Source organism: Chaetodon trifascialis, chromosome 22, assembly GCF_039877785.1.
Source record: "Chaetodon trifascialis isolate fChaTrf1 chromosome 22, fChaTrf1.hap1, whole genome shotgun sequence".
Taxonomy (NCBI): domain Eukaryota; kingdom Metazoa; phylum Chordata; class Actinopteri; order Chaetodontiformes; family Chaetodontidae; genus Chaetodon; species Chaetodon trifascialis.
In genome coordinates, this window is record NC_092077.1 from 19,638,526 (window position 1) to 19,666,371 (window position 27,846).

At 47.1% G+C, this 27,846-nt stretch overlaps 1 protein-coding gene across 1 annotated transcript in view; it reads right to left on the reverse strand.

Moving 5' to 3' along the window:
- Window positions 1-27,846, reverse strand: part of LOC139350280 (thyrotropin-releasing hormone-degrading ectoenzyme-like) — a 127,003-nt gene that overhangs the window by 82,157 nt on the left and 17,000 nt on the right. The window contains exons 3-4 of the mRNA XM_070991504.1: window positions 26,723-26,999; window positions 10,502-10,628 (exon numbers count right to left, since the gene is read on the reverse strand). Of these exons, the coding sequence (XP_070847605.1) occupies window positions 10,502-10,628; window positions 26,723-26,999 (404 nt within the window). The remainder of the gene's footprint in view (window positions 1-10,501; window positions 10,629-26,722; window positions 27,000-27,846) is intronic.

Sequence of the window (27,846 nt, forward strand, 5' to 3'; positions counted from 1 at the left end):
GACTTATTATCAGGAAGAGTTGGACACTGATGACACGAGATGAAAAGACTGAGAAAGTTATTACAGTTCATCCTGAGGGAACGTCAACAAGTCTCACACCAATCCTCCCAATAGCTGTCGAGATATTTTACTCAAACCACGCGTCGCCGTGCTGGAGGAAACATTACCAGTGATCATTAGCATTCATCCGCTGGGGACCACAATCGGCTCTCATCTTAATCCTTCCAGTCTGGACCAAAGCGGCGGACTGAGAGAGCCACATCTGTGGAGGCATGCTGCTGGTGCGACATTATCAGCTCAGCAGTACATTAAAATGTTCAAACATAAGACGCCATGTTTGTACGACTGCAGCATTCCAACGGAAAATATGTTAGGTTTGTCTAAAATCTTTGGAAAGTCTGTCTGGTTTGTCAAAGATTCAGATGAGGAGATGATATCAGTTTAAAATCTGCGTTTCTATTGCAACAGCATTAGCCTAGCTTAGCATAAAGACTGGAAGCAGGGGGAAACTGGTAGCCGAGCTCCATCGAGAGCTAAAACAGAAACTGTTCCTTTAACGGCGTATTTCTGCATGTGGAACAATGAAGACTGTTCAGGCTGAAAGCGAAGCATCAAAGTCCGTCCACACGTTTGAACACGCTGCTGCTGGTTGGACATGCAGAGCGTTCAGCTCTGAGGCTGCGGCTCTGCCTGGTTGGCTAACGAACTGAGGGCGAGTCACATCAACTCTCAGTCCTCTCTCTCTCTGAAACTGAGCGGAACTCGTCCAGACAGCGCGGTGATTAAATGTCTCTAATTGGTGCTTTTAAAGATCCAGCGGGGGGTGTGTGTGTGTGTGTGTGTGTGTGTGTGTGTTGTATAACGAGCTCTGCCCTCATGTCCTCACTAACAGCCAGAAACATGTACGCACACACAGAAGATACGAAGCTTTGAAAACGGACAAAGTCATGTGACTGTGATTCGTTTAACTCATCACGCTCATCTTCTGCTGATCGTTTCCCTCAAAGGAGCTCAGTCATTGGCTAAAGCTGGAATCTGAGTCCTGTCGAGATGGACATAACTGTCCACGGATACAAAAAATGGGATTATGGGTATCTGAAGGTTGAAGAGGCTCGAAGACAAGCTGATGCAAGGACAAGGTGATGGACGTCCTGTCCAAACGCACCACGAAGCTCCGCCTCACCAAGGACCACCTGACCCGCCAATCAACAGCCAGGAGCTTTCGGTTTGTCTTTTTAATCTTTCTTTCTGGACAGTGCTTGTCTGTCTCCTCCAGGATGGACTGTCCAGCATTGGTTTGGTCATTTGACCATCGAGAGACACACAAGCTCAAATTTAACTAAACCTGGTTGAAAGGTAAACTTTAGTTAAACGTGTAAAATCCTTCATGTTTTAAGCACATTTAGCTCAGTGTCTGTCCTTTGTCCTCTGTCCGTCTTCTGACTGCAGGCTCGCTGTTTTCAGGAAACATTTAACACTTTGTCTTTTTAACAAAGGGACAACAATGACTGATATATTTTATTAGCAGCTCCCGGGAGCTTTGGCGTGACTTTGAGCAGACGCCCCCGTCCTGAGGCCCCACAGCTCGTCAGGAAAAAGCAATTTAAGCACGTCCACAAACAATTCAATGGAGCCTTTGTTTGAGCCGAACGGCAGCGATCGGCTTGTTAACCCTGAACCTGATGTTGTCTCCTCACTGAGGAGGCTTTCTGCTCTCCTCTGTGGAAATAATTCACCTCGGGATCTCCTCAGGATCTGAGGCAGCGAGTCTCATCTATGAGTGTCGTCCTCCAGCTCTTTGGAAATAATCCTTTTAAACTCCTCTCAGAGGTCCTGGATGGTTTTGGCTCTGCTTTGCTCACTGCTGGAAATAAATTCCTCACCTCTGGCTGTTTCCCAAACTGCTTTGAAACAGAGACTCTGTCCTAAAGAGACCTGACGTTCATCCATCCCGTCCCCTGAACTGCAGACCAGCCACCAAATTACCTTTCAGTGGTGAGGTCAGAGAAGGAAATTGCTGCTAAAAGACTTCTGAAGCAGATAACAGCGATAACATCTTCATTCATTTTCAGCCTTCTTTGTGCCGGCAGCACAGAAACAAGCAGCAGAGTGGATGTCCACAGAGCGTCTTTAAAGGACAGAGACGCACAAAGAGCAGCTGATCTGAGAGGAAACTCAATCTGTACAAAAACAGAGGTTATGTTTTTCAATTGATACGTAACCTCCAATAAATAAATCTCCCTCTGAACAGCATGTTTCTGTTTCTGTAAAGAGCAAGAGAAAGTTCAGCCAAGGACAAAACTGATGGTATAAAGGGAGAATTGGTCATCTGTGATCATTGGTCATGAAAACATAAAGGATTTATGTGTTTAATGGACTAAAAAGGAGCCTCCCCAGCGAGGAGGCGGAGCTTTGAAGGAGGCGATGGAGGACGCTCTGAAGACGGCTGGACGTCAGCTGCTGTCGTTTGGCCGCTGACTCGGCTGTTTAATTGTCCTCCTCACTTCAGATTCACTGGGACTTCACTTCCAGAGGACATCATTATCTCTGATGTCCATCGCAAATTAACATCCATAAATCCGCTTAGACATCACAGACTAAAAGACGCTTTGCCTGAGAAGCTTCACCTTTCCAGCTTTTCTTCAGTATCAAAGCGATCCAGTGATGTTATCTGAGCGTCCGCGGCTACGCTGCTAACAGCTAACAGCTCACTTTACATGGTGTAAATGTGCTGATTTGCTCTCTCAGTCTTTTCCGAGCACCATCCGCAGCGCCGGACTTTACGAGCCTCTGGACCAAAACATGAAGAAAATGATGGAGCTGAGAGTCACAGGTCATGTGACACATAATCACAGAAGAAATGGCTGCAAACATTACGAGTCAGAAACAAAGAAAGCTGATTTTACTCCAGACTGGAGCCGTGGCTCCGGGCCTGAAACGCTGCAGTCTGAGGACGCCTGAGGAAGTTTCTCAGCTCATGCAAACAGAGAGCAACTTTCAGTGTGAAGGAGGAGGAGTGAAGGAACATCTGGGAACACGTTATCGAGTTATCCTGATAAAACCACGGCCGAGGAAGCATCACAAAGAAAAAAATATCAAAATCATCCACAAGAAGCAGAAAATCTACCAGGACTCTTCTTCTGGGGTTTGAGAAAGCCAGAAAAACAGCAGGAAGAAACGAACAATGTCAGACAGCTGAGGAAAAGCTCATTATTATTAAAATACTTACAAAAAGCAGCAAGAATTAAAGCACTTTACAGACCATCACTGGAAAGACGTGACGACCAGCCTGGAGGACTGGGACCAGCAGATAAAGCACTTCTTTTATTCAATTTGGACCCATTGAAGGTTTTCTTCTTTCAGGGAGACTAAACTGATTTCACGGTGATAAAACCTGTTTGTTGTTCACCTTCAATCAGCACAGATTTAGCTTTTTGGCCACGTGGGGAAACAGTAAAAACAACACTGATGTGTTTCATCTTATTAAGGTTTTCTAATGAGGTGTTAGCAGCAGTTATGGAGCAACATTCAGAGTCCTGTTTGCGTCCACATCATAAACGTCCAGTTCACTCCTGTTTCATCTGTCTTTGGTCTCCACCAGCTCGTGGCTTCTTCATGTGTGTCTGCGGTTTCTGTGCAGGTCGTTTATCAGAGCGGCTGTGATTAAAAGGGATGAGTTGATGGATGAAGGCGGTGAGACGAGTGTAAAACCAAAGCGGTGAGCCGAAAGATGCTAAAATGCTGTGTGAAGCTGAGGGACGCCTCTGATTATCATTGAGCCCTCCATTATTCCAAAAACACTGATGAATGCAGCTAATACCAAGCAAAGTCAAGGACCCTCTCTTCAGTCTCGCTGTGCTGCTGCTTCTCTCAGCACAGATTTTGTGTACGAGCCTTTATTGCAGCAATTTGCCTCATGGTGAAATGCTGAAATCTGAGAAGACGTTTGTTTATGGCTGCAGCTTTTGCATCAGGTGAAAATATTCCCCATGTTCCGAGCGTCGTTTTATTTTCAGCATCTCCCTGAAATTCAGCCTGACGTGCGTGATGGCTTTGGACACTCTGGATCTCCACTTGAATTTTAACCGCAGCTGCGTCGGCTCGAGGAGGCAGTTCGGTGTTAAACGGGCAAAAAGAGGCTCAATTTCTTGTATTACTGCTGCCTCTTTAGTTCTGTGAAGAAACTTAGTAAAGTCACCGCGGCCTGAAAAAGACAGTCTTCCTCACTTTCCTGAATATTGATGGTAAATTCTTTCAAACAGCTCAGAACGAAGCGGACTGACTGGAAGAGACTTCAGCTTCACTGAGGCAGCAGCAGGCAGACAGCTGACTGGCCCGCAGCTCTGGGTGTGTGCGTGAGCGTGTGTCTCGGTGCGTGTGTGCGCGAGTGTGTACGTTTCAGTTGGGTCCATCTGTTGTTGTGTGTCCGCCCGAGGCGACGGCGTGAGAGAGGGAGCGAGAGACAAAGCAGAAAGAAAGAAAGACGCAAAGAAAAGATGAAAGCGGAGGATTGTAGGTGCGTGTTTCTGCGTGTGTGTCGGACCTCAGGCGGTGCTGTCGGTGTGTCTCTGCGGATCCCAGATGGAGCCAGAACTCAGCAGAACACATTAGTCCACTTGGCGTGTTCACACACACGTTCAGACACACTCAGATATTCAGCTGAATCCTCCTGACAGTCGGATCACCTGAGCCTCGGCAAGATTTCTGCTCCACTGGAACAGTCAGATGAATTCTACGGGAGCCCGGAGAGGCCCGTTACTGCTTCTTCACTTATCTCGACGTGAGCGCAGAAAAGAACGTGGAGGAAGAGCAACTCCCCGGCTGGGACAGAGCTTCTGCAGAGAGCGAAGGAGCTCCAGCGTCTCCGGCTTTCCTTTGCAAGTCAGAAAGAAAAACACGAGTGACGGAGGAGGGAAAGAGGAGGGAAGGAGGGAAGGAGGAGGGAAAGAGGAGGGAAGGAGGGAAGGAGAAGGGAAGGAGGGAAGGAGGGAAGGAGGAGGGAAGGAGAAGGGAAGGAGAAGGGAAGGAGGGAAGGAGGAGGGAAGGAGGGAAGGAGGGAAGGAGGAGCTGAAGGAGGGAAGGAGGGAAAGAGGAGGGAAGGAGGGAAGGAGGAGCTGAAGGAGGGAATGAAAAAAAGGGTTGCATGCTCCACTACATCTGTCATTTCCTGAGCTACAGATTTTACACTTGGGCTCGTCTGCTCACCAACTGGTCCCCATTCAACATATACAGTACACACACACACACACACACACACACACACACACACACACACACACATAAATATATATATATATATTGTGAGCTCTCCTTTACCTTTGGGAGGTGCAGTGAAGGAGATATTGTTCCTCTTTCTTCTAAACTAGTGGAGCCTGACGTGAAGAAGCTTCAGAGAAACAGGAAACGTCAGCGGCTCAATTCAAACACAGCTTCGCTTCAGCAAAGCGGCGTTTCGCTACCGTTAGATTCAGGACGACCTGTTTGTTGAATGAAAGTATGAACTGCTGGAAAGATGGAGCTCATAATGACGGTGACATCTGCACGATTTCCATGATCTCTGTTGTCTCTTGTTGTCTGTTTGTTGTCTCGTCAGTGTTGTGTTTCTATGCAAACGCTGCAGCTGAAACTGACTTTCTGTGAATACGTCTTTTACAGTCTCGTTTGTGGAGGAAGTAGTGAAGTGCGACTGAACACAGTGTTGATTGGAGTGTGAAACGTAGCATTGAGTGTTGTCTTATAGTCATCACATGTAAAAATGCACAGACTGCAGACAGACAGTGACTGAAACACACCAGTGTGTCCTCATGTTGACTAAACCAGCTCACAGGCCAACATGAGAGACCCCAAATGATCAGATCAGGAGTCAGGAGGTGTGGAGGACTGAGCGTAAGACCTCATCTTCACCTGGTTTTAACATGTGGTCTGAATGTGGATGCACTTCCTCTGTAATGACACCTTCTCATCGCCTTGTCAGAAACATCAAGACGTCAAGCAGCCAAGATCAAGAGAGAGAGCGAGGTGAGAAATCCTCGAGGGCCCGCGGTGAGATTCAAGGTGAGGGTCACATGACAGCCGAAGACATCTGTGGACGGCTTCGTGGTGGTTTTGCTAACTAGGTTCGTATTAGCAGAGGAGAAGCTTGTTTGGACTAATGCTGGCTCAGACACACGGTCCTCGTCTTGACTTTTGTCTCCTGGAGTGAAGCTGAGAGCGGGTTTACAGAGTTTTAAAGGCTCCATGAGGTCGCATGTTAGTTCCAGCAGTTAATGAGCTGAAAGTGGATTTTGTGGTGGATGGTGGCACTCAAGGAAAGCTCAAGGGGTCAGTCCTCTGGGGGACGTGAATCCATCCATCCATCCATTTTCTACGCCGCTTATCCCTTTTGGGGTCGCGGGGGGCCGGAGCCTATCTCGGCTGTCAACGGGCGAGAGACGGGGTACACCCTGAACTGGTTGCCAGCCGATCGCAGGGCACATACACACACCATTCACACTCACACTCACACCTAGGGGCAATTTAGCCACCAATCAACCTAATGAGCATGTTTTTGGTCTGTGGGAGGAAGCCGGAGGGCCCGGAGAGAACCCACGCATGCACGGGAAGAACATGCAAACTTCACACAGAAAGGCCCGACCCGGGAATCGAACCTGCGACCACTACCTGCTGCGCCACCGTGCAGCCCGGACGTGAATATCTACAGCAAATTTAATGGCACTCTAGAGGGTGGATGACGGACATCATGCGGTTCATCAATGACCGGACAAAAACCGAAACGCTGCTGAAACGCTGCTGACTGTAGCTTAGTTACGATGTGCATGTTCATCCGGCTGCACAGCACTTTCCTCTGTCCCTTTAAATCTGTATCGCTGCTCATCACTTCTCTCTCGCTCTCTCCGGGGAGCTCGATGCCCTGCATGACAACAGATGGAGCCCTGAGGCTCTGGGACCACACACACACACACACACGCACACACACACACACACACACACACACACACACACAGACAGACACACACACACACACACACAGAGCTGGCAGCAGTGAGCTGGGGTTAGAGGCAAGCTGTGGTAAAGACTGATGTCAACATCAGTATGAATGCGTGTGCACACGTGCACGCACACACACATGCATGTGCACACACACACACACACACAGACAGAATCCATGGTTATGGGGATAAATGGGGATGAGCAGGGCGAAAACACACAAAGCAGATTTATAATGGAAGAATGCATTCAGTTGCAGCTGACACACACACACACACGCACACGCACACGCACACGCACACGCACACACACACACACACACACACACACACACACACACACACACACACACACACAATGACAGAGCTGGAATAAAAACAGGAAATGTCTAACTAGATTAAAAACAGAAAATCAAATCAAAGAAGAAGAATCCACGCCGAGCGAGTTGCTCTCTCTGCATTTATGTATTTATCACAGTTCACACTTGAATTTGGAGCTAATTTGAGTTTGAAAACTTGAAAACACTGAGCTGGGAGGGCGTTTGGGGATTTGGGACGACTGTTTGGCACATTCCTCCGTTGACTCGGTCTATCTGAGAGTCTGGCTCCTCTTCAGGACCGCGCTGGCAGCCAGAAAAGCACCAACATCTTTTCCATCTACTTTCTCTATCAAGTCCTTTCGGTTCACTCAGCACACCGATGCATGCTGGGAGATGGGGACCTGGCCTGCCCCGGGGTCTCTGGGGGGCCTGGAAACTGTCTTGCACCAGAAGCACTGACCGATGACCTTAAGGTCTTTTTCAAATCACATTTCTATCATCGCTCGACGATGGTGAGACCCCTGAACTGTGACGCAACCGTAAACCCCCCCTACCAGTCAGCCTGTTCACCTGTGGAATGATCCAAACAGGTGTTCCGGGAGCGTTCCACATCTTTCCCAGTGAAACGTGTCGCTGCATCAGATTCACAATAAGAGATATTTACAGAAATCAATGAAGCTGATGAGGAGAAACATTAAATCTATTGACTTTGAGCTGATTTCAGTTGAGTTTATGTCAGAAAGGGTCGATAAGTCACATTCTGTTTGATTTGTGTTTCGCACAGCGTCCAAAAAGTGGAAAACATCTATATAAGCTATCTGGAACGAGGGGAAAGTGCTGGCGCGCTGGAGGCCTAACGTGAGCTGGCTCCGGCTCGTGTATTGTTGCCTCTTTTGGCTGGGTTTGAGGAACGTGGGCACGGGTTAATTTGGAGGGAAAATCAGCTCCAGTGAGCAGCGCACAGCCAAGCTTTGGGCAAATGTTGACACCAGGAATCAGGCCAACTTTGGGCTGGTTCTGGTGCATCATCGATCACGGCTCTGGCATGTGTCCAGCAGCCAGGGCTGCCAGGTTGACTGAAGGGCACAGAGCAAAGATATTTTTGCTACCTGGGTCTGAAGCTTCCCGAGCATTAGCACCAGCTTCGGTGGCCGTTTTCAGGACATTTGGACCCAAAAATCTGACAAACTGCTCCAAAAAGTTAAAGACTCACATGTATAAGACACTATGACTATAAAAAGATCAAACAATCATCAAACAACCCAGCATGTAGACGCTCAGTGGAAATGCAGACCTGCTGACGGCAGTGGAGGTCCACTGAAGTCAGGACGATTCACCTTCTGCAGGTCATGAAATCCAAATCTGCTAACTGGGAAAGCAAACAGATGTTTCCTCTCTCTGAAGTTGCTCATTATTATTGTGAAAAATATATCATTTTTAAGAAATTTTACATTGGACAGTATGAAAGATCACACAGTTCAAGCCCATTTACCGACTCCAGGAGGCTGTGAGATGTTAAAATGTCACCGTCATCCAGCTACCAGACTCTCTATGAGCTCTTGACAAGTTGACATCTCTGATATCTGTCCCCTGATGTCTTCGTGTGACCTGGTCTGGACCGTAACACGTGGCGTCACCTTAAACTCAGCGTGGAACAGCCTGTTAATGCGGCTAATATCAGTGTAAAGGTCAGGGAGGGGAAGTAAATGTCAGATCTAATCTGAGCACATGGAGAAAAACAGGAAGCTCTGACTGAAAGTGAATTTCTAATGTGATGAATGAATGTGGACAGGAAGGAAGTGTCTGACATATACAATATGGAGCCGCAGTGATCACATTAGCTGTGTTTGGGCATGGAGAGAAAAAAGGAAATGCATCGCTGTGACACGGCTAATTGATTGTGGCGGGACAGAAGTGTAAAACACAAACAATTAGACAGAAGAAGAAGAAGGACGGAGAGATGAAATTTGACGGCTCTGATGCGACTCATTAACTCGGCCAGGAGAGTGTAAACAACAAATACGGTCAAACAGAAGTGAACGTTCATCTGGAGGTTTTACAGCCTGAACGAAGACCTGCACGTGTCCTAAAGCTGCAGAATGTACCAACGCTGGAGGTCAGGAAGGAGCCAGGATCAGACCATCGACCAGCTGTCCCACAGCGAGGACGCAGACAGGTCCTCCTGTTCAGGAGCTGCGAGGGTGAAGTTTCCTGTGCTGAACTTCACCAACTGGTTGAACACAAGCCCCGAAGTCCTCACTGCAACATTCACTCATTCATAACTAATCACAGGACCTCACAAGCCGAAATCAGACGAGTGAAACTGATGAGCAAAACTACTCTGCAATCACTGCAAATGACATTTCCACTCCTTTCAGTGTTTGCCTGTCGAGTGACACTTCAGCCTCCTGCAGTGCTTTCAGCTCAACTCAACCTCAATCACTTCCACTTGAACAGTCACAGCTGTCTTTTAGTGATTGTGTTTCCACTTCAACTCCTTTCAGCGCTACGACTTCACATCCAACTTCACGTCCAACTTCACGTCCAACTTCACGTCCACTCAGTGCTTCAAATTAAAAAGTAAAAAAAACAGAAAGCTGCACTGTCAGCACCTCAAACGCCACTTCAACTGCTTTTGACCTGATTGGACGACCGGCTACGTCCAGAGTGTAAACACACGCAGGGCGTTGAGTCTCGTGGCGAGACTCTCATGGCGCGGTCCTCACTTCACGCCTTTCTGAGTATTAACACATCTTTCCACAGATCCTTTCTTCATTCGACTAAATAAGCGAACACTCTCATCAGCGCCAGCCTTTAATGTGTGAACACAAACGGCCGCGCACGAACCGACCGAGGTTCAATTCCCAGAGCTAATCACAGAGCGCGCCCCCCCGACACACAGGAAGAAAGGATGACACAGTGTTTCCTTTGCCTGGTATGAGTGCGAACTGATGAACCCAGCAGCAATTGTACGAAGGACAAAGAGCTGGCTGACAACCCGGGAAGACCAAGTTGTTTTCTCGTTCACAATTTGGACGAGCGGGGTGAAAGAAAGGTAACAGTGTGGTTTTTATTTAATGAAAGCTGACGGGAAGTCGAGCTCGGAGGTGATCCTGGCAGCGGCAAAGAGGGATGCGACCAAAAACCTTCAACAACAGCACAACCACACATGAAGAGAGGAGGACAGAGCCTTACCGAGCTTGGGCAGCGAGTACTGCACTTTGAAGTAGTCCTGGTAAAATCCCAGAAGCCTCTTGGTGATGTGGAGAGTGTAGTCCCCCTCCCCCCTAGAAATGGCATCCGGCCGAGCGTACAGTCGGATCTAAACACAAAGACACAGGCACAGAGAAATGGAATCAGACCGATTTTAACAGAGATGGATACAAAAGCAGAGAGGAAGGAAATGGAATTAGTGCTCTACAGAGAACAAACTGGAATTAAGCCAAGTTTTTACACAGAGAAGGAAATTAAATTTGGCAGAATTCACAATCAAATCAGCACAGACGAACAGGACAGGGCTGAACCTGACAGACGACAACACAATCAGGCTGAGTTTAGGCTCAACTCTGCAGACACGTGGAAATTCAGCTGGAAGGTCTCTGTGTCCAAATGTACGCAGAAACAAACAGGAATGGAATCAGGCCGGTGTCAGGCAGGTCAGGCCGACAGAGAGGGTAAATGAATCAGGTCGAGATCGTGTTGGGCTCTCCGGGCGAATAACGGCGTCAGGTTGAGTTTGGGTTCAAATCTACAAGAAGAAAAATGGATTGGAGGCTGCGAGCAGACAACATCGACTTCTGCTCACAGAGGAGCAAATAAAGGAAGATGAAAGCTCGACTTCAGGTGGATTCAATGTTTCTCACAGTCAGAGTCAAATATTCACCACACTGATGCCGAGCGTCAGGACAAACGCTGCCTGTGTTTAAAGCAGCGCGGGAGCTTCTGCCCTCGTCGTTAGCCAGCTGTGTGTGTGTGTGTGTGTGTGTGTGTGTGTGTGTGAGAGAGAGAGAGAGAGATCAGCTCACATGACAGAAGATATTATGATTCATTTCCTGTTTACTTCAAACCGTTTGAAATGTCACAACATGAGAACAAACAGGACCTCGTGTCCATCAGATGCTTTTAATGACATTTTAGATTTCATTTCATTTCAAGAGTAAATAAACAGAACAACAGTACAACACACACACACACACACACACACACACACACACACACACACACACACACACACACACACACACACACACACACACACACACACACACACACACACACACACACACGACAGCTGATCAAACAAATGTTCCAATCAATCAACAGCACCAGGTCACATGACCGCTCCACACCTATCAGCATGCTGCAGAAGTGCAGAGACCTCACAGGTGACCTCGTTGACATGCTGAGTGTGCGTGCGCGCGTGCGTGCGTGCATGTGTGTGGAGATATTAAAGCTAACTTCAGCAGGTCTGAAGCTGCTTTTATGATGTGCGAGAGGGTCGCAGGGTTAGGATCTGGATTTAACGACGTAACACTGAACAGTCAGTGGTTAGCTCGTTAGCTCATGGTTAAAAGTTACTTCACTGATCGACACACAACTTGATCAGCAGCTGTAACAGAAAGCTCCTGCACTTTGACCTCTGAAATACAAGACAGAGTTTACAATCATGCTAGCAGCTCTGTGCGGCGCAGTGCAAGCTAAGTGCTAATGTCAGCATGCAAACATGCTCAGAGTGGCAACGCTGATTTGGCAGGTGTAACATTGACTTTGCTCTTAGTTCAGGGTGTTGGGATGCTAACATTTGCTAGTTAGCGTTAAACACATAGCACAGCTGAGGCTGATGGGAACGTCATCAGTTCACCTGCAGAAGAGATGACTTTCCGTCCGGCTGTGAAGCCTTCGCCACCTCAGTGAAAATAAGCAGAGTGAGAAAACCTCTGCAGTCGAGGTTTCTAACGGGTTTGATAGCAGCTGAGTATTTGTTACCGCGGCGTCAATCTGCCTGTCTACTGAGAGCCGCTTCGCTTCAGTGCCTCCAACTGATTCTTTAAACTGAAGAGCTTCTCGGGCTGACAGACATCTGCTCCATCAAAATCCATTTTCTTTTTAAAAAAAAAAAAAACCTCTTCTTGAGCTAAAAGCAATTTGACAAGTTTGCAAGAGAAAATGAGCTTCTGCCGCCGCCGCCTGATCCAACAGATATCCAGAGTCTGTGGTCAGCCGGGCTAATCGCACCGCACAGCATCTCTTCAGAGTGCACAGAGACGAGGCTACAGCTCTGCTAGCACCTGCTAGCATCTGTTAGCATCTGCTCATTACTCTGGGACGATTTAGAGTCTTTACCAGCAGTGGAGTCGGTGGTTCAGTAGCATTCAGACTGAAGAGCAGACGGACGTATGAAGCTAGCTTTAGTCCACACAGCAGCGTGTGAAGACACGACAACCCACCGTCTCATTTCCAGTCGAGTTTCGTGCTTGTCCCAGCAGTGTTCCTGCTTTCATTCACACCACAGCTGTACCAGTTTTCCCCTCAATGTCACTCGGTCTTGAAGTGGTAAATGGCGGTCCAGCTCTTCCTGAAAATCGATCCCGCTCACATTCACACATGCAGGAAATGTTTCTGAACATTTCCGGGATGGATGCATGTGTGCCAGGCTGGAATCAGTGTGTGGATGAGCTAAATCACTGACGTCCAGGTGCTCTGTCACCTGAGCAACGACAGAACAATCACACACACACTGTCAGCTGACCGATGATGTCACTGATCAATGCGCAGGCATCAGCCTGTGTGTGTGTGCGTGTGTGTGTGTGTGTGTGCGTGTGTGATTGGATGTTTTACTGTCACTGAGAGAAAGCACCTCACTGTCATCTGAAGGACGGCTGAGACTGACTATCTCACACACACACACACACACTATGCACACAGATTAAATACACACACACTCACGACTCATATCATTTTTCACATAAAGATAGAAGCGGGTGGATGGACACACACACACACACACACACACACACACACACACACACACACACACACACACACACACACACACACACACACACACACACACACACACACACACACACACACACACACACACACACACACACACACACACACACACACACCATGATGTAATGCTGCTGTATCACTGCTGTCATTTCGTACACACACGCACACGCACACACACACACACACACACACAGAGGTAAACACTCCTGTCCCAGTACTGTCACTCTGCTTTCTCTCCTGCTTCGCTTCCACTCTAATAAATTCTGTTTTAAAAACACGTTGGCGTCTGTACAGTCAGAATTCAGGCGACTGTAACTCACACTGCGTGGAATCAGTGTTTGTGTCACAGAAAATGTCCTGAAGAAGCTGAAGAAGCTGCTGCTTCCACACAGAGAGAGCAGAAATTAACGAGCACACCTGAAGGCTTCATTAGGCGCCGACGCCAATAAACTGATCAAACCTTTTATCTGTCTGAGGCACAAATGACTTCAAGATTTCATTTAGTGAAACGTCACATGCTGTTGGATCAGGATCATATTTCATTGATGATTAAAGGCTTCAGCTCAGATAAACACAGCGCAGTATGAAGCATAGGGCAGCAGCTCTTCATGTCCTTAGTTATTTTCCTCCACTGCTCATTTTGAGCATGTTAGCATGCTGCTGCTAGCAGTCTGGAGCCGCGGCGTCAGACGATATCAGCTGTAAGCAATTAAAATTAATTCTGACAAGCTGAAATTAAACTTTTGGCAGTTCCTACTTAACATGCTCGCTGCACGTCTGGAGAATCTCCCAATTAAACTTTCAGGCGTATCATATCAAACTGAATTCTTATCGACTCAGTAAGTCTGAACTGGGACCTCTGGTGTTTGGAGGAGGCAGTTTGAGTGGAGAAACGTGTAGAAGTGAGCAGACCACGTCTTTTATTTCAGTGTGTCAGATACACATTTAATTAAGGCTGCTTATCTTGTGCTGTTAATCCCATTTTCAGGTTGTAGCAACAGGTTTTAAGCTCCATCACTGCGACTGAAAAGTGCAGTTTTTCTGCCGTCTCAGCCGAGAAAGGATGATTACAAAGCAGAGAGCGAAAGCTAATGAGATCTGAAACTGGATTCAGACTCGACAGCGAACCTTCATCACTGATGCCAACACTTACAGAGATACTCACACTAATACAAATACTGACGCTGCTCACATTAAAAACCTCAACAATATTAATAATGTATAAACACAAGCACAAGTTTCAAAACTATGCTAATCCGGCTTCACAGTCATGCTCCTCCTCTTCGTCCTCCTCCTCCTCTCCTCTCAGATTCTCCCAGCAGGACAGATTTTTCAATAAAAATTCAAACTTTTAAAGCTCGTCTCCTCTTATTCTCTACATTCTCCTCCCTCCACCAGAACTCATCTCGGAGCGCGGCAGCCAGCTCAGTGAATATCTGCTCAGAAAGTGGAGGCTTTATTGAAATCAATGCTTCTTTCGGCGGACTGGCAGCGAGCGGCTGAATTGAGTATCCTCTCCTGAGGATTCCTGAAACGCCTCCAGTCATGTTCTCCCCGGTGAGGAGAAACTGGGATGCATTACATTTTTGGGCGGGTGGGGAGGGCTGGTGTGATATTCTCACTTCAAAGTATCATCACACACACATTCACTGCGTCTCTCAGGACTGAAATACGCGGCTTCGACCGAGCTAAAACCATCGCACGGCGGCTCATCGGTTAGCACTGCCGCCTCACAGGAACACGGTCCCGGGCTTAAACCCGACCCGCAGAGTTGGCATGTTCCGTCGCTTTCAGCACGGATTTCCTCCCGCAGCTCAGAAACGTGCAGGTAAGCTGAAGTGGAAACTTTAAATTGCCACTCAGAGTGAATGTGAGTTTCCTCGCTCTGTGACAGACTGGAGGTCGGCTCTGCTTGTACACAGCCTCTCTCCTAATGCATGCTGGGATTCGCTTCAGCTGCCAGCGAGCCTGCTAAGAAAATACATGTGGAATAAATGAAGTCAGTCACATTACGAACTGCCTTCAGTCACAAGAGCTGACCCAAATTAGGGCTTCCACTTTGCTCGATGGTTGCAGCGCTTCCACGGATCATTATGTCATTATCTTCATGAATTAGTCCAGTCCAGAGCCTCGGCTCAGAGCCCACATCAGAAAAATGACGCCCAGTCTGAGGGAGTTCACCTCCCTGAAGCCGTCCACAGCACACTATGAGAATATCACGAGTCTGAACACCAGCTGGGTACAATGCTAACACGCTGCTGCTCAGCAGCCATAATGCTGCTCTGTCATTGGTCATGCTAACTGTTGCTCATTCACACAGAGCTCAAAGTATAGCTGAGGCTGATGGGAACGTGGTCATTATGAACGTCTGAACCGAGCTTCACGTCAATCCGTCCAACAGTTAGCGACATACTTTAGTCTGGACAGACTCACGGACTGACCGACGGACACTCCTGTCCACCGCTGCAGCGGCTGGACGTTAAGTCGTCTGATATTTCCTGCGATTGGACCGACAGTCGTGACATCCTCACCAGCCTGCTGCTCTGAGTCTCTCTCTGTAACACAAACACTGTGGATTTTATTTTGCCCTCTTTAATTAAACTGCTGCTAATGAAAACACGTCTTTCTTTGCATAACTTACAGTGAAATCCTTTAATGGAGGTGAAGGGATTATTCCCCCTGAACTGCTGAACAAGCCCGTCTTTGACGGATTATTTCCTGTCCAGGATCAACCGGCAGAGACTCAGACTCAGAAACAGTCCAGCACTGATAGAGCTCGGCTGGCTGTTTACAGCCTTTCTGCTAAGCTAAGCTAAGCTAAGCTAACTGGTTGCTAGCCGTAGCAGACAATAAGAATAATATCAGTTAGCACAACAGTTATCAGCTGTTATCAATCTTGTCAATCCAAAGTTTGGCCGGAAAGCAACAAGAAAAAAGATCTAATTTCAAAAATGTCAAACTGTCAAACTTTTAATGTCATTTATTATTTCTTATTATGTGTAATGATTCAAAGGTTTTCCAAATTCTACATTAAATAACTCTTACTCCAATAAAAAACATCTATTTTTGTACTTTAAGAAGGGGAGGGAAAGTAGGAAATATGACGACAGATGCCCTTCAAAATAAAAGTCTCCACTAAATCCACATCAGATGTCAGAGGTTTGAGACACGACGACGTCCCACGGCTGCACCTGAGCGACAGGCTGGGTTCACAGCAGCAGGGACGAGCTCCTCCTCCAGGAGTCTGAAGTTTTCATTGGTTCTTATCAGGAAACCAGAAAATCGTCCGTTTGATCGTCGGTCGACTTGAAAGAAGCAGGAAGAAAAGCCACAGAGAGTCCGAGCTGAGCGACGCAAACAGACAGATAAAGGCACAAATCAAAGCCCGACCCTCACCTCCTCTGTTCCTCCTCTCTCCTTCTCCTCATTTCCTCTTTTCTCCCCCTCCTCTCCTCCCTTGTTATCTCTCCACTCGTCCGTGACATCCCTCGCCGCGTTGTCGCTCCGTCTGTCGCCCTTGGATGATGGATGGGGTGATGGACGCTCGGTTGCCACGGTAATTTGATGGATGGTTTAGCAACTGATACGAGTGGCGGGAGAGCGCACCGACACACACACGAGGCTACAGTAACACACTCTCCTCGCAGCGCGTGCAGGTCCTTGACTTTGAGATCAACAGACCTCAGACGGTCGCCGCCGCCTTCATAACAAACACTGCTGACCCGTGACTGCAGCGCCGCGCATCCGTCCAATCATATCATCACTTTTGCTGACGCCGCCGCCGTGATGAAGTGAGACGCCTGAGAGCCGGAGCGAGGATAACAGTCTCTCTGTCAATGTCAACAAGACAAAAGAGATGACTGTTGATTCCAGAGCATGAACAGAAAGCCAGCCGCGGCGGCGGCGGCGGCGGCATGCAGCTCCTCCTCGCTAACGTGCTGCATACATGTCTGCTGCTGAATCTGATGAATAAGCAGGTGATGTCTACACGGAACACAGGAAAACTCGGTTAGCCAGCTTCCTGAATACACCGCGCTAACGTTAGCCAGGTCGCTAAAGGCTGCTTGTGGTCAAGCGACATTTAATTCAGATGGAGGGCAGGAAGTGGAAACCGCAGTGGATGAGGTGGAGGAAAGTTCTCACGCTGGTTTAGATGAAATCATGAGAGAAAGGTACAAACAGAAAATCAGGAAAGATGCTGGATGTGACCTTTAAGCAACGCAGTTCCTCCTGACCGCATTTTCTTGCATTTTTCGGTCATTTTCTTGCATTTTTCACTACAACTTTTGGTACTCGGTAAAAGCTCCTCGTGGCTTCTCAGATCAAATTGAGCGACCGGAAACAAGGCAGAACATTGGCATTTTGAGTGTGTGTTAAAGAGCTTCCTGTGCAGAAAATCACTTCCTGCCGACACCGACGACAGACACAGCGGTGCAGGTTTGTCGGTGACTCGACTGATTCTGCCTGAATAAGGTTTCATTCATCCAACTGCAAAGAAAACTCTACATCTGTGAATTAAACCTGCAAGAAAAATGGCATTTACCTCACGTATGTCTGCACAGCGTTAGCACAGCTGTGTGCTTTTACCAACACTTCACCCCACACACACGTTTACATCACAAAGAAAACTCCCAAATCAAACATATGGAAACTGCCTCCCATCAAAAGCCAACAGTGACGCGCTCGTTGTCAAGCAGCGAGAAGCGAACAGCCAGCGAGGTGAAGACACAAACGAACGAGTGCAATTTGGAGTGTTTTCTTTTCGTAGGCGGACCGTCAAATTAACAGACTCGGCCTCGGGCACACGTGATGAATTTAGTTAATTATATTTAGCAGGAAATAAGATCCGCAGCAGCTTACAAACAAATGGTTCAGTGTAAGTTTTGGATCTGTAATGAATGTTTTTGAACTGACGTTCTTTGCTGTGTATCGTGCTCAGTGGTTCCCTTTCTGTGTGTTATATTTCTACTGATTCAGGGTCAAATGAAAAGGATCTGCCTCGGGCAAATGTAATAAATCAAGTAAATTATGTTTTGCAGGAAATAAGATCTGCACTAACTCACAAACAGTTCAACTGAAATTATCGGTTCTGCGTTTATATAACTGATATTTTTGAACTAATTAAGTTGTCATTTTGCGAACGCATGTATGGTACGTCCTGCTGTAGACGGCGCTCAGCTGGAGTTCATGTTACATTCAGGGTCAAATGAAGAGCTGGGAACTGTTTGCAGCGTGGTGGTGCCGTGGCTGCGGGGATGATTCAGTACGCCGGACCACGTCTGTGGTCCGGACTTAAACATCTCACCAACCACTGCATGGATTACCATCAGGTCTACATTTCTACTGGTTCACCTTTTTCCTGCAAAGCTACTGACACACAGAGGTGATGCTGCTATGCCAACCCCCAGCCGGCACCCATCATCAGCTCAAAGCGCCATCGTGCTTCGGCCATCGAAACCTCGGCTCTCTGTGCGTTCTGTCCGTCTGAAGTCCACCTCTGGATCTGCTGCTGTCCAACAAACCACGTACAGTGAGCTGAGGACACGACTCTGAACACACGCTTTGCAAAACCACAATACGACATTTGCTTGGCTAAAAACAATAAGCGAGAAGAGCAGAAGTCTTCCTCGCGTTGTCGCTTCATGCTTTGAACTTGTTGCATTGTAGAGGAAGAGGTCAAGACACGACAGTCAGAAAATGCTGAGTCAGCGTCACACGGCGGCTGTTTTCCTGTAGAAATGAGTAACGTGGATGCACATGCTTTGCCACCAGTGTGTGTCACCCGCGGTTCTTCCCTCACACTCTGTTTAATGTGACTCATATTTGGTGGCCTGAGACATCTATCCAATAACCAAAAGGAAACAGCAACATAATGAATTCTGTGCAGCAGAAACATGTTTTTCCTCCGTCTTTCCTCTTCCATTAGTCCGCTCTCTCCTGAGATTCACCCCGCGAGGACGATAAATGAGAGGGTTGCATTTATCTGGAGGGGGTTTAGATTAGCAGAGGTAACCTGACAAAGAGTGTGAGCAGCCCAGAACTCCAGAGCCAGCTGAGAGCAGCTACTCTTCCTCACTGCGACGCTCATTGGCCGTTAAATCAGGGCAGCCCTGCACGTTCCAGCGTCGTCTCGACAGGAAGTCCTCGTCCTAATAATCAGTCTGATTTTTCAAGATAAATATTTGGAAATTTTATCTCAAGATGAAAATGAGTGAACAAGCGAAGGTGCAGCTGCAGCCGCTCGACGATGAAGAAGATGACGGCAATCGAACAGGTGACAGGAAGTCTGTTTGTCTCAGCGTGGAAAACGACACATCCGAGGTTCGGTCGCGTCGTCGAGGTCATGCACAAAGAAGTCAAACACTGCTGCGCGTGTTAAATAATTTCATGAAGTTCAATGAAGCACCACCTCGTAGCTCTGTTCTCCGTCACCTCATTTTATTTTCTGACAGTTTCTGTTTGTGGTTTTCTGTCTGTTCTGCAGTAAATGATGTCTGTTGCTGCGCCGGGCAGTAACATCATATCATCCTTTCAACGCCAGCGAAACTGTCGATTTGTTAACATGACATGAACGCAGCCCACGAGGCTCCGACACGTCTTTGAATCTCTGCTGCTCAACTCTGGTTAAAACAATCCCATAAAACTCAGACGTTAAAGTGACCTTTATCTTTTTAAAATACTAATCTGACCTATAGGATAGCAGCATTACAGGACATTAACGTGACCTTTATTACCATTATGGGATGTTAATGTGACCTTTCATATCATTCCAGAAAAGTAAAGATGATTCTGGGACATAAACTTTCTCCTGGGAAGACGTCAGGGAGCGTATTTATGATCAGACGTCATCATTCAGAGGAGAGAACGTGATGTTTGTCAGACAGAAAGATGCTTTAATCAATATCTAATCAATCTTAATCAATACAGCAGTGTTAGATTCCATCCGTGCATGCATGCTTCAATCAAACTGGGGGAAAAAAAATCAATCTCCTTGTTAATCCTTAACATCGATAATTATCATGGATACCTTCAGCATCATCACAGAACATTCATGTGACATATAAACAGGAGCTTCTGTCTCAGGCCTGTTGATCATTCTTCTCCAAACCTTTCTGGCAGACAGACAATCCGAAGCGTCCTCTCGCTAATCTCTCACTGTCTCGGCTTTGTTTGCCTTGTTGAAGGCAGACGAGTCGCAGACAGAAACCTGTTCACATCCAGATTCACAGCGGCGATTAGCCGGCTGATAAACGCCGAGCGTCTTCGCTTTGTGGCGCTGACAGTCGCTGAAATGACAGAAGATGAAGGAATAACAAGCTAAATAGCTGCAAGATGGAGGTTTTATTGAACCGGGAGCTGCTCAGTGGGTCATCACACACTGCTGTTTGTTTTTTTCTATTCTGTCAGACTTTAATCCTCCCTGAAGGGAAAACGGCTCATTACAGGAACAGACACACATTATACTGACAATACAAGAGGAAGACAAACAGCTGTTTCGAGGGAGGTGAAGGAAGAAAAGTGGCGCTTTGAAAGAAGCAAAAGAGGAATTTGGGCTGACAATGAAGTGTGGAAGTGTCCCAGACGGACTGAAGATCTGTGTGAGCAGCTCAGATCATCTCAAACAGTGAGAACCACTTTGTTTAGAAGCAGAAAAGCCGTTTAAATACCTGAATTTGTGCTTCAGCGCTCAACGCCTCAACGCTGAGTACTTGGCAACTTTTTCTGTGTGTCCAACAACGCTAAAATTATCCCTGCTGAGAGAAAGTAACAGCATGACAGTCGACTGCTATCAGTGGACAGATTTAATGTCAGTGGACATGTGGTGAATGGAGTCAGCCTCGCATTCACCTCGAAGAGGAATCAGGAGTCAGTTCGTTTAGACTGATCCAAACCAAGAAGCACAGCAACCACAGAGCAACACCTGAACACCAGAAACACCAACCGACCAGCCGGTGACACCCAGTCGACCACCTTCTAACAATGCAAACACCAACCAATGCAGGCACCAACCAATGCAGGCACCAACCAATGCAGACACCAACCAATGCAGGCACCAACCAATGCAGACACCAACCAATGCAGGCACCAACCAATGCAGGCACCAACCAATGCAGACACCAACCAATGCAGACACCAACCAATGCAGACACCAACCAATGCAGGCACCAACCAATGCAAACACCAACCAATGCAGACACCAACCAATGCAGGCACCAACCAATGCAGACACCAACCAATGCAGACACCAACCAATGCAGGCACCAACCAATGCAAACACCAACCAATGCAGACACCAACCAATGCAGGCACCAACCAATGCAGACACCAACCAATGCAGACACCAACCAATGCAGGCACCAACCAATGCAAACACCAACCAATGCAAACACCAACCAATGCAAACACCAACCACAGCACAAGCAACCAACTATTGACCACAATAATAATAATAACCACGGTATGTTGCGTTACTTCGTTTACAAAAGAAATCAAGCTTTCTTTTGGTTTCACGCAGGACACAAACTCCTGGTCTCCTGGGTGAAAGTCCTGTCTTTGTCCCATCCAACCACCTTCTTCTTCCAACCTCCCTCTGAAGGTGAACTCTTCTTACTAACATTTGACATGTTGGGAAGTGACAACACCTCAGAGGCCACCTTAAATCCCCCAACTAGCAACACCTCAGCATCTTTTTCTCAGTTACATCAGGATGCAAACATGGGTGATTGGATGGTGCTCAGAGGCAACGAGCCAATGAAGAGTGAGTGGAGAGGACACTCATAGTTTGGTATGTTTCGTTTTTTTGGGCTTTGGCAGATAAATGAATTCCAACATTTGCTCGTCATGCTGACAGAAGCTGCATTGCAGCTCCTTCAAAACGTATCAGCTGCTGAAAACTTAGCTGCATATGAAAGTACATTCTTGGAGGCGTCATCAATCACAGCTGGTTTGAATATGGTGCTTTAAACTGGTTTAATCTGCTGTTTGCACAGTGCTTTGATAAGCATCTTGAATTACTTTGGATATTCAGGTCGCAGCAAGTTTTCTGAGGCGAACGACACCTTTGCTTGATCAGATTCTAGTTCCGTCCTCCACATTATGAGTCCATGTCCAAACAGCACGCTGAAGACTGAACTGGGAAACCTCCAGCATGCACACTGTATTTTCCCTCTGCGGCTCTGAGGAGGATGGAGGGACGAACGTTCCTGTTGGATGAGGCCGTTGGAGCCGTTGTGAAGAATATGGAGGCTTTTATTTTTTGTCTTCCGTCACATAAAGCTGTTTCTTTCAGAGGGTTGGAGGAGGAGGATGGAGGGATGGGAGGATTAATGTTTCTGTCAGAGGAAGCTGCTCTGCAAACAGACAGCAGCGTCTCCACTGCCTTCAGGCTGAAACAAGGATTTTAATATGAGAGCGATGCTGTAACAGACTCTCAGAGCTGTTTGTATGTACGGAAATATGCATGTGCAGCCTACACTTCTACTGTGTGAGCACAGACTCGCATCCTGTTTTTAAAAAGCGTTGTTCAGGACAGGCTGTCCGTTCGCAGGCGTTGCCGAGCCCTCGTGAATTACACGTGCACGTGTTCAACATTCATCAGTGCAGGATGGAAGCATTTCATCAGGACCGCTGACTTATTCAGTGTCTTCATGTCGTCTTCACAGTTTGAAATCTGGCCGCAGCATGTGAGCCGTCCTTCTCCAGGAAGCATCCAGAATCCATTATCAAGCGCTTTGCATCATCGCTGCCGTTCACGCAAACTGCCAGAGTGTTCCTTCTTTAACACGATGACGAAATGTTTCCATTTTATTTGGTTTATTTTGCAATTCCATTTATTTTAATTGATCTGCAGGTTTAATGATAGAAGTGTTGTGCGATTCATACAAAGGTTTTGTGCTCAGAATGATTAAAATAAATGCATTTCTTGGCCTGAAACTGGGAATTTATCCAAATCTTATTATGTTAATGCAGCACATACCTCCTGAGTCCACACATCCTCATAATTTAAAGAAGGTAAACGAGCAGCAGTGAGTCAGAGCGTGCACATCCAGCGTGAGGAGTCGCTGTCATCGCTTCAGAATCAACAGCGTGAGGCCTCGTCTCCGGGGAGGAAAAGGTGGGAGAATAAGCACTTTTCAGAGTTTTGCCATTAGTTAAATCAGTCTTGAGATTTTAGTAATGAATGAATAAATGAATACTGTAATGATGCATATTGCGCGCTGCAGGACTCGTGAAGAACAGGAGCGCTTGGAAGAAGCTTAACGTCTCACAGCAGTAATTCACTAATCTGTCACACCTGAGGAACGTCAGACATTGGCGCGGTCGGCTGGCGGGAAAACCTGACGTCCGTGATCTGAGCGGGACGGCTCACAGAGGACATGTCGTCTATCAGCAAAGATCCCACCGTCACCCCCCCCCTAAAGTGTCTAAAAGTGAGCCGCCCACACCTCCACCCGCCTCCACCCTGAGATCTGCCGCTGCCACAGAGAAGCTGTTGACGGCGAAGTCACCGAAACAGCCAACCTGAGGCTGTTAAGCTAGCTTTAGCTGCTAATGCTATTTCCAGAGCAGACCAGAGCCGCCGCTGAAGCCACGAGCTGTTTGATTTCTGAGGACGTGGCCATCACAGGAAACACTTTTTAAAGAGACGACCTGCCGACGTGTGCTAACATCCTGTTTTATGATTTGATGACTGAAAGCATCCAAACAGTCTGACTCTAAGCTGAAACAATATTTAATCAAAGCTAAATCAAATCATGTTGAATGGCTTTAAATCATATTATCTGTATCATCTGTTTCATCAAATCCTCCGACGTGGAGAATAAACGCAGTCCAAAATGGCCGATGGACACAGAAATATGTCTGCTGCTCCTAAAGGAGCGGCGATGGCGGAGTGACAAAGCGTTTCCTTTTATTCACCTCTGATGAACAAAACAATGGAAGAGCTTGGTTTCGTTTTGGGGACTAAAAACGGAAAGGACAAAAATAAAGATTAATGTATTCATTACACACACACACACACACACACACACACACACACACACACACACACACACACACACACACACACACAGAGGAGACTGGTGATGGTTATAAATGACCCAGATATGATTTGTCATTAAAACAGCGTTTCACCAAAATTATCTTTCAGTAACAAGGAGACACAGGCAGTGTGTGTGTGTGTGTGTGTGTGTGTGTGTGTGTTGGGAGTGCCGTCCTTGAGTTTCTGGCAGACGAGATGGATGAGTTGTAATTACACTGATAGAGAGATGATCGGAGGAGGGGAAGAGGAGGAGGAGGAGCAGAAACAAGGTCGTGAATGTATTTGTCCTTGTGTCATCGCGTGGACGCGTGCGGGCGCATATTTCTGTTTTAAATGTTACCGTGGTTAGAGGATGACGAGATGTCGGCCAAGTCGAGCGGTGGAAGGCTTTGACTTTCAAATCAGAATCATAACAGACGTGATGGACAAGATGGAGAGAGACAAAATGGACGGAACAGCTCACTGTGAGCTGTGGACTGATGACGCTCACACGCTCTCGCAGGAGATCGTTACCTTCGCTGTCTGTTGCTGCTCACAAACCTCAGACAAAGTCGCTCTGCATCGCTGCAAAACTTCACTCAGAATCGTCACATTTTTAGCTTTTCTTTGGTGTTCAGTCACCCAGAGCTCACAGTCTGCACGCTCACAGCGACGCCGCCAACAGGAGCACGTATCGGACCAATCGGCACACTTTACAGTGGCCAAAATGTCCACAAATATGGACTAAAATCAGCCACAGCCACACAGTATGTTCCCAAAGCACCATGGGAGCTGTAGTGAACAATCCAGCAATGACCGGAGCTGCTGCTCATGCTGTGCTGAGGACACTGGGACGTCATTACAAAACAACACGGCTTTGTCTCCCTGGAGCTGCTGTCCTCACCTCGGCCTCTGTGGTGAAACCTGGAGACTCAGCTGAGACAAAAGGAGATAAAGCCACAACGTCCACCTCTGAAGACATTAATTATGTCCAACCTCAGAAAACCAAACTCTTATCTCAGTCCACATCTTAATCAGCGTGTTATCCTCCAATAACAAACGCTGCTCTGACTCCATTACATCGTCTGGAGACGTTTAACTGTTATCTGGTAATTTAGATTTCTGAATCATCCATTATCCAGAGACAGGAAGCAGCGCTCATCTGCAGTATTTTAAGCCAGCTGTCCTGATGTAATGGTTTAATATTAAGATTTTATCCTGAGATATCAGGCTGGATGTTTTATTTTATCCATCTGTGAGTCCGTGAGTCGACGATTTGAACTTCAAACTGCCAGAAAACTGAGTTCAGAACAATAAAAGAGGTCATTTTAAAGTCTGTTTTAAAGGCTGAAAATTGCTTTTTCCTGAATTCCACAAACAAAGAACTCCAGTTAAACTTTCTCACAGCGAAAGACCTGAAATGATTTGTTGGCTCTTGTTATTGTTTGTTATTCATGCAAACAAGCTGATGTTTTAACAGGATAATCAAGTAACCAATTAAAATCAATACGAGACGATTCAGTCGATCCCATCAAACCAGGAAGCGCACACGCTCTGCAGCCGATCTGAGCCTCGTCAGACAGCCTTAATATTCTCATCCAGTGTTTCCCAGCACTGACAACATCATCAGGGTTATTTCCTCCAGAGTCATAAAAGACACACCGCCGTCTCCTGACCATGACAAGCAAACTGCCGTAAACGTGTGAAATCAGCTGTTACTTCCTGCTCCTGACGTCTTTTCTCTGATTATCTTTGATATCACAACTCTAATATTATGTTAGGAGAGCGGCGGCTGCTCAGATTAAGTGTTTTAACCCCGAAGCCGAAGATTTAATGATAGGAAACACAGTTTGGAGGTGATCAGGGCTTAAACGTGTCATTACGTCGAGATAACGGGCTTCTGTGTTTCCTGATCCGTCCACGCAGGTCTCATCAGAGTCTTCTCTGTCCGCCCGGAGACAAACAGGAGGCCCGGAGGACGAGAGAGCAGGGGTGACGGGGAGGAAGAGGAGGAGGAGGCGGACGAAGAATCAACCACGTTCAGCGGTCGGTACATAATGAGATCATTAAGTCAAGCTTCAAAGGAAGTGTTTTCAACAAAGTGACATTTTTTATCTCAAGAGCTGAAGATAATTAGGTTGGATCATGAGTGAAGAGTCGGAAGCAGACCTTCGTCGAGCTCCTGCTTGTTCGGGTTCATGTCTGTGACTTTTATCTAAGACCGATTACTGCTTTTACTAAATGTGTTAATTGCATTTTCTCCTTTGTTTCTTCCTTTTTGTCTGTTCTTTCAGTTGTTCTACCTTCAGCGTGAGTGACGCTGTGTGTCATGTTTCACTCTGAACAGGCTGAAGCTGCGTCAGCGGCGCGTCCACACTCACCGTCACGCCGCCGTCCGTCTGCGTCTCTCTGTAGGTGAAGTTACAGACAGCCCAGGCCAGGTAGTACGTGGACATGCGGGGCGTGCGGGCGAAGCGATTGGTCAGCCAGTCGTCCTCCTCCGACAGCGAGCTGCTCTCCACGGGCATGTTGGACAGCGAGGTGTACTGCGCGTCGTGGCAGAGGACGAGGGAGAAGGTGGCCTTGTAGACGGGCTCGTCGAAGCAGGGGAAGGCCTTCCGGGCGTGGATGGGGCTGAACTGAGTCACTGCCAGGTAGCTGTGAGGGAAACAAACCAGCTGTTACTGACAGAATCTGAAACACAACAAACAACCGCAGAAGGCCAAAATCTGGACTGAACATCAGGTGGACAAAACGTTAAAGTCTTTAAACTCCCTGAACAACATCAGATTGTCCCCAAAACATTACAGCAAAAGAACTTTAATTAAAAACACGTAGCGGACTCGTCAACGTCAGCGTGTCTGAAGGTTCAAACCAGGGTCGTGGCCACATCAGACCAGCAGCAGCAGCATGTTTCAATGAGGACTTTCACTTCTTATGAATCCACGTTTCATTCATTCATTCATTCAAAAGGAACACTGTGTCATCTCTTTTCACTTTGAATCACACATCCTCGCAGACCTCCTTTTGTCTCTCCTTCCTCCTCTTCCTCCCTTCTTCCCCCGCTGCCATCATCTCCCTGCACCTTCTTCTAATAATCCAGATTGGATGTGGAAATTCATGAAGGTCAGGTTCAGGTACATTTTCCAGAGATCCACCTGTACCTCTAAAACCTCTAAAAATCTGATATTGGCATAAATTAGTCCACCAAAAAGGTTAAAATGCAACCAGAGATGTTAAAGTGAGTGAAGTCTGAATGTCTTCTGACATCGAGTTCTACATAAATTCACCCTCATATCATGAACGGAGAAATTAGCTGTCGAGACCAAAGCTGTTTTTGTTTTTTAATTTCTGCTCTAAGGTTGAGCATTTGAATATGGGGATCTATGGGGACTGACTCGCTTCAGCCTCAACTGGCCATTTGAAGAACTGCGGTGTTTGACTCTTCTGAACTGGCTTCATTTTTGAGGTTGCAGCTTGTTAGCTGCTTAGCTCAGTTAGCCAT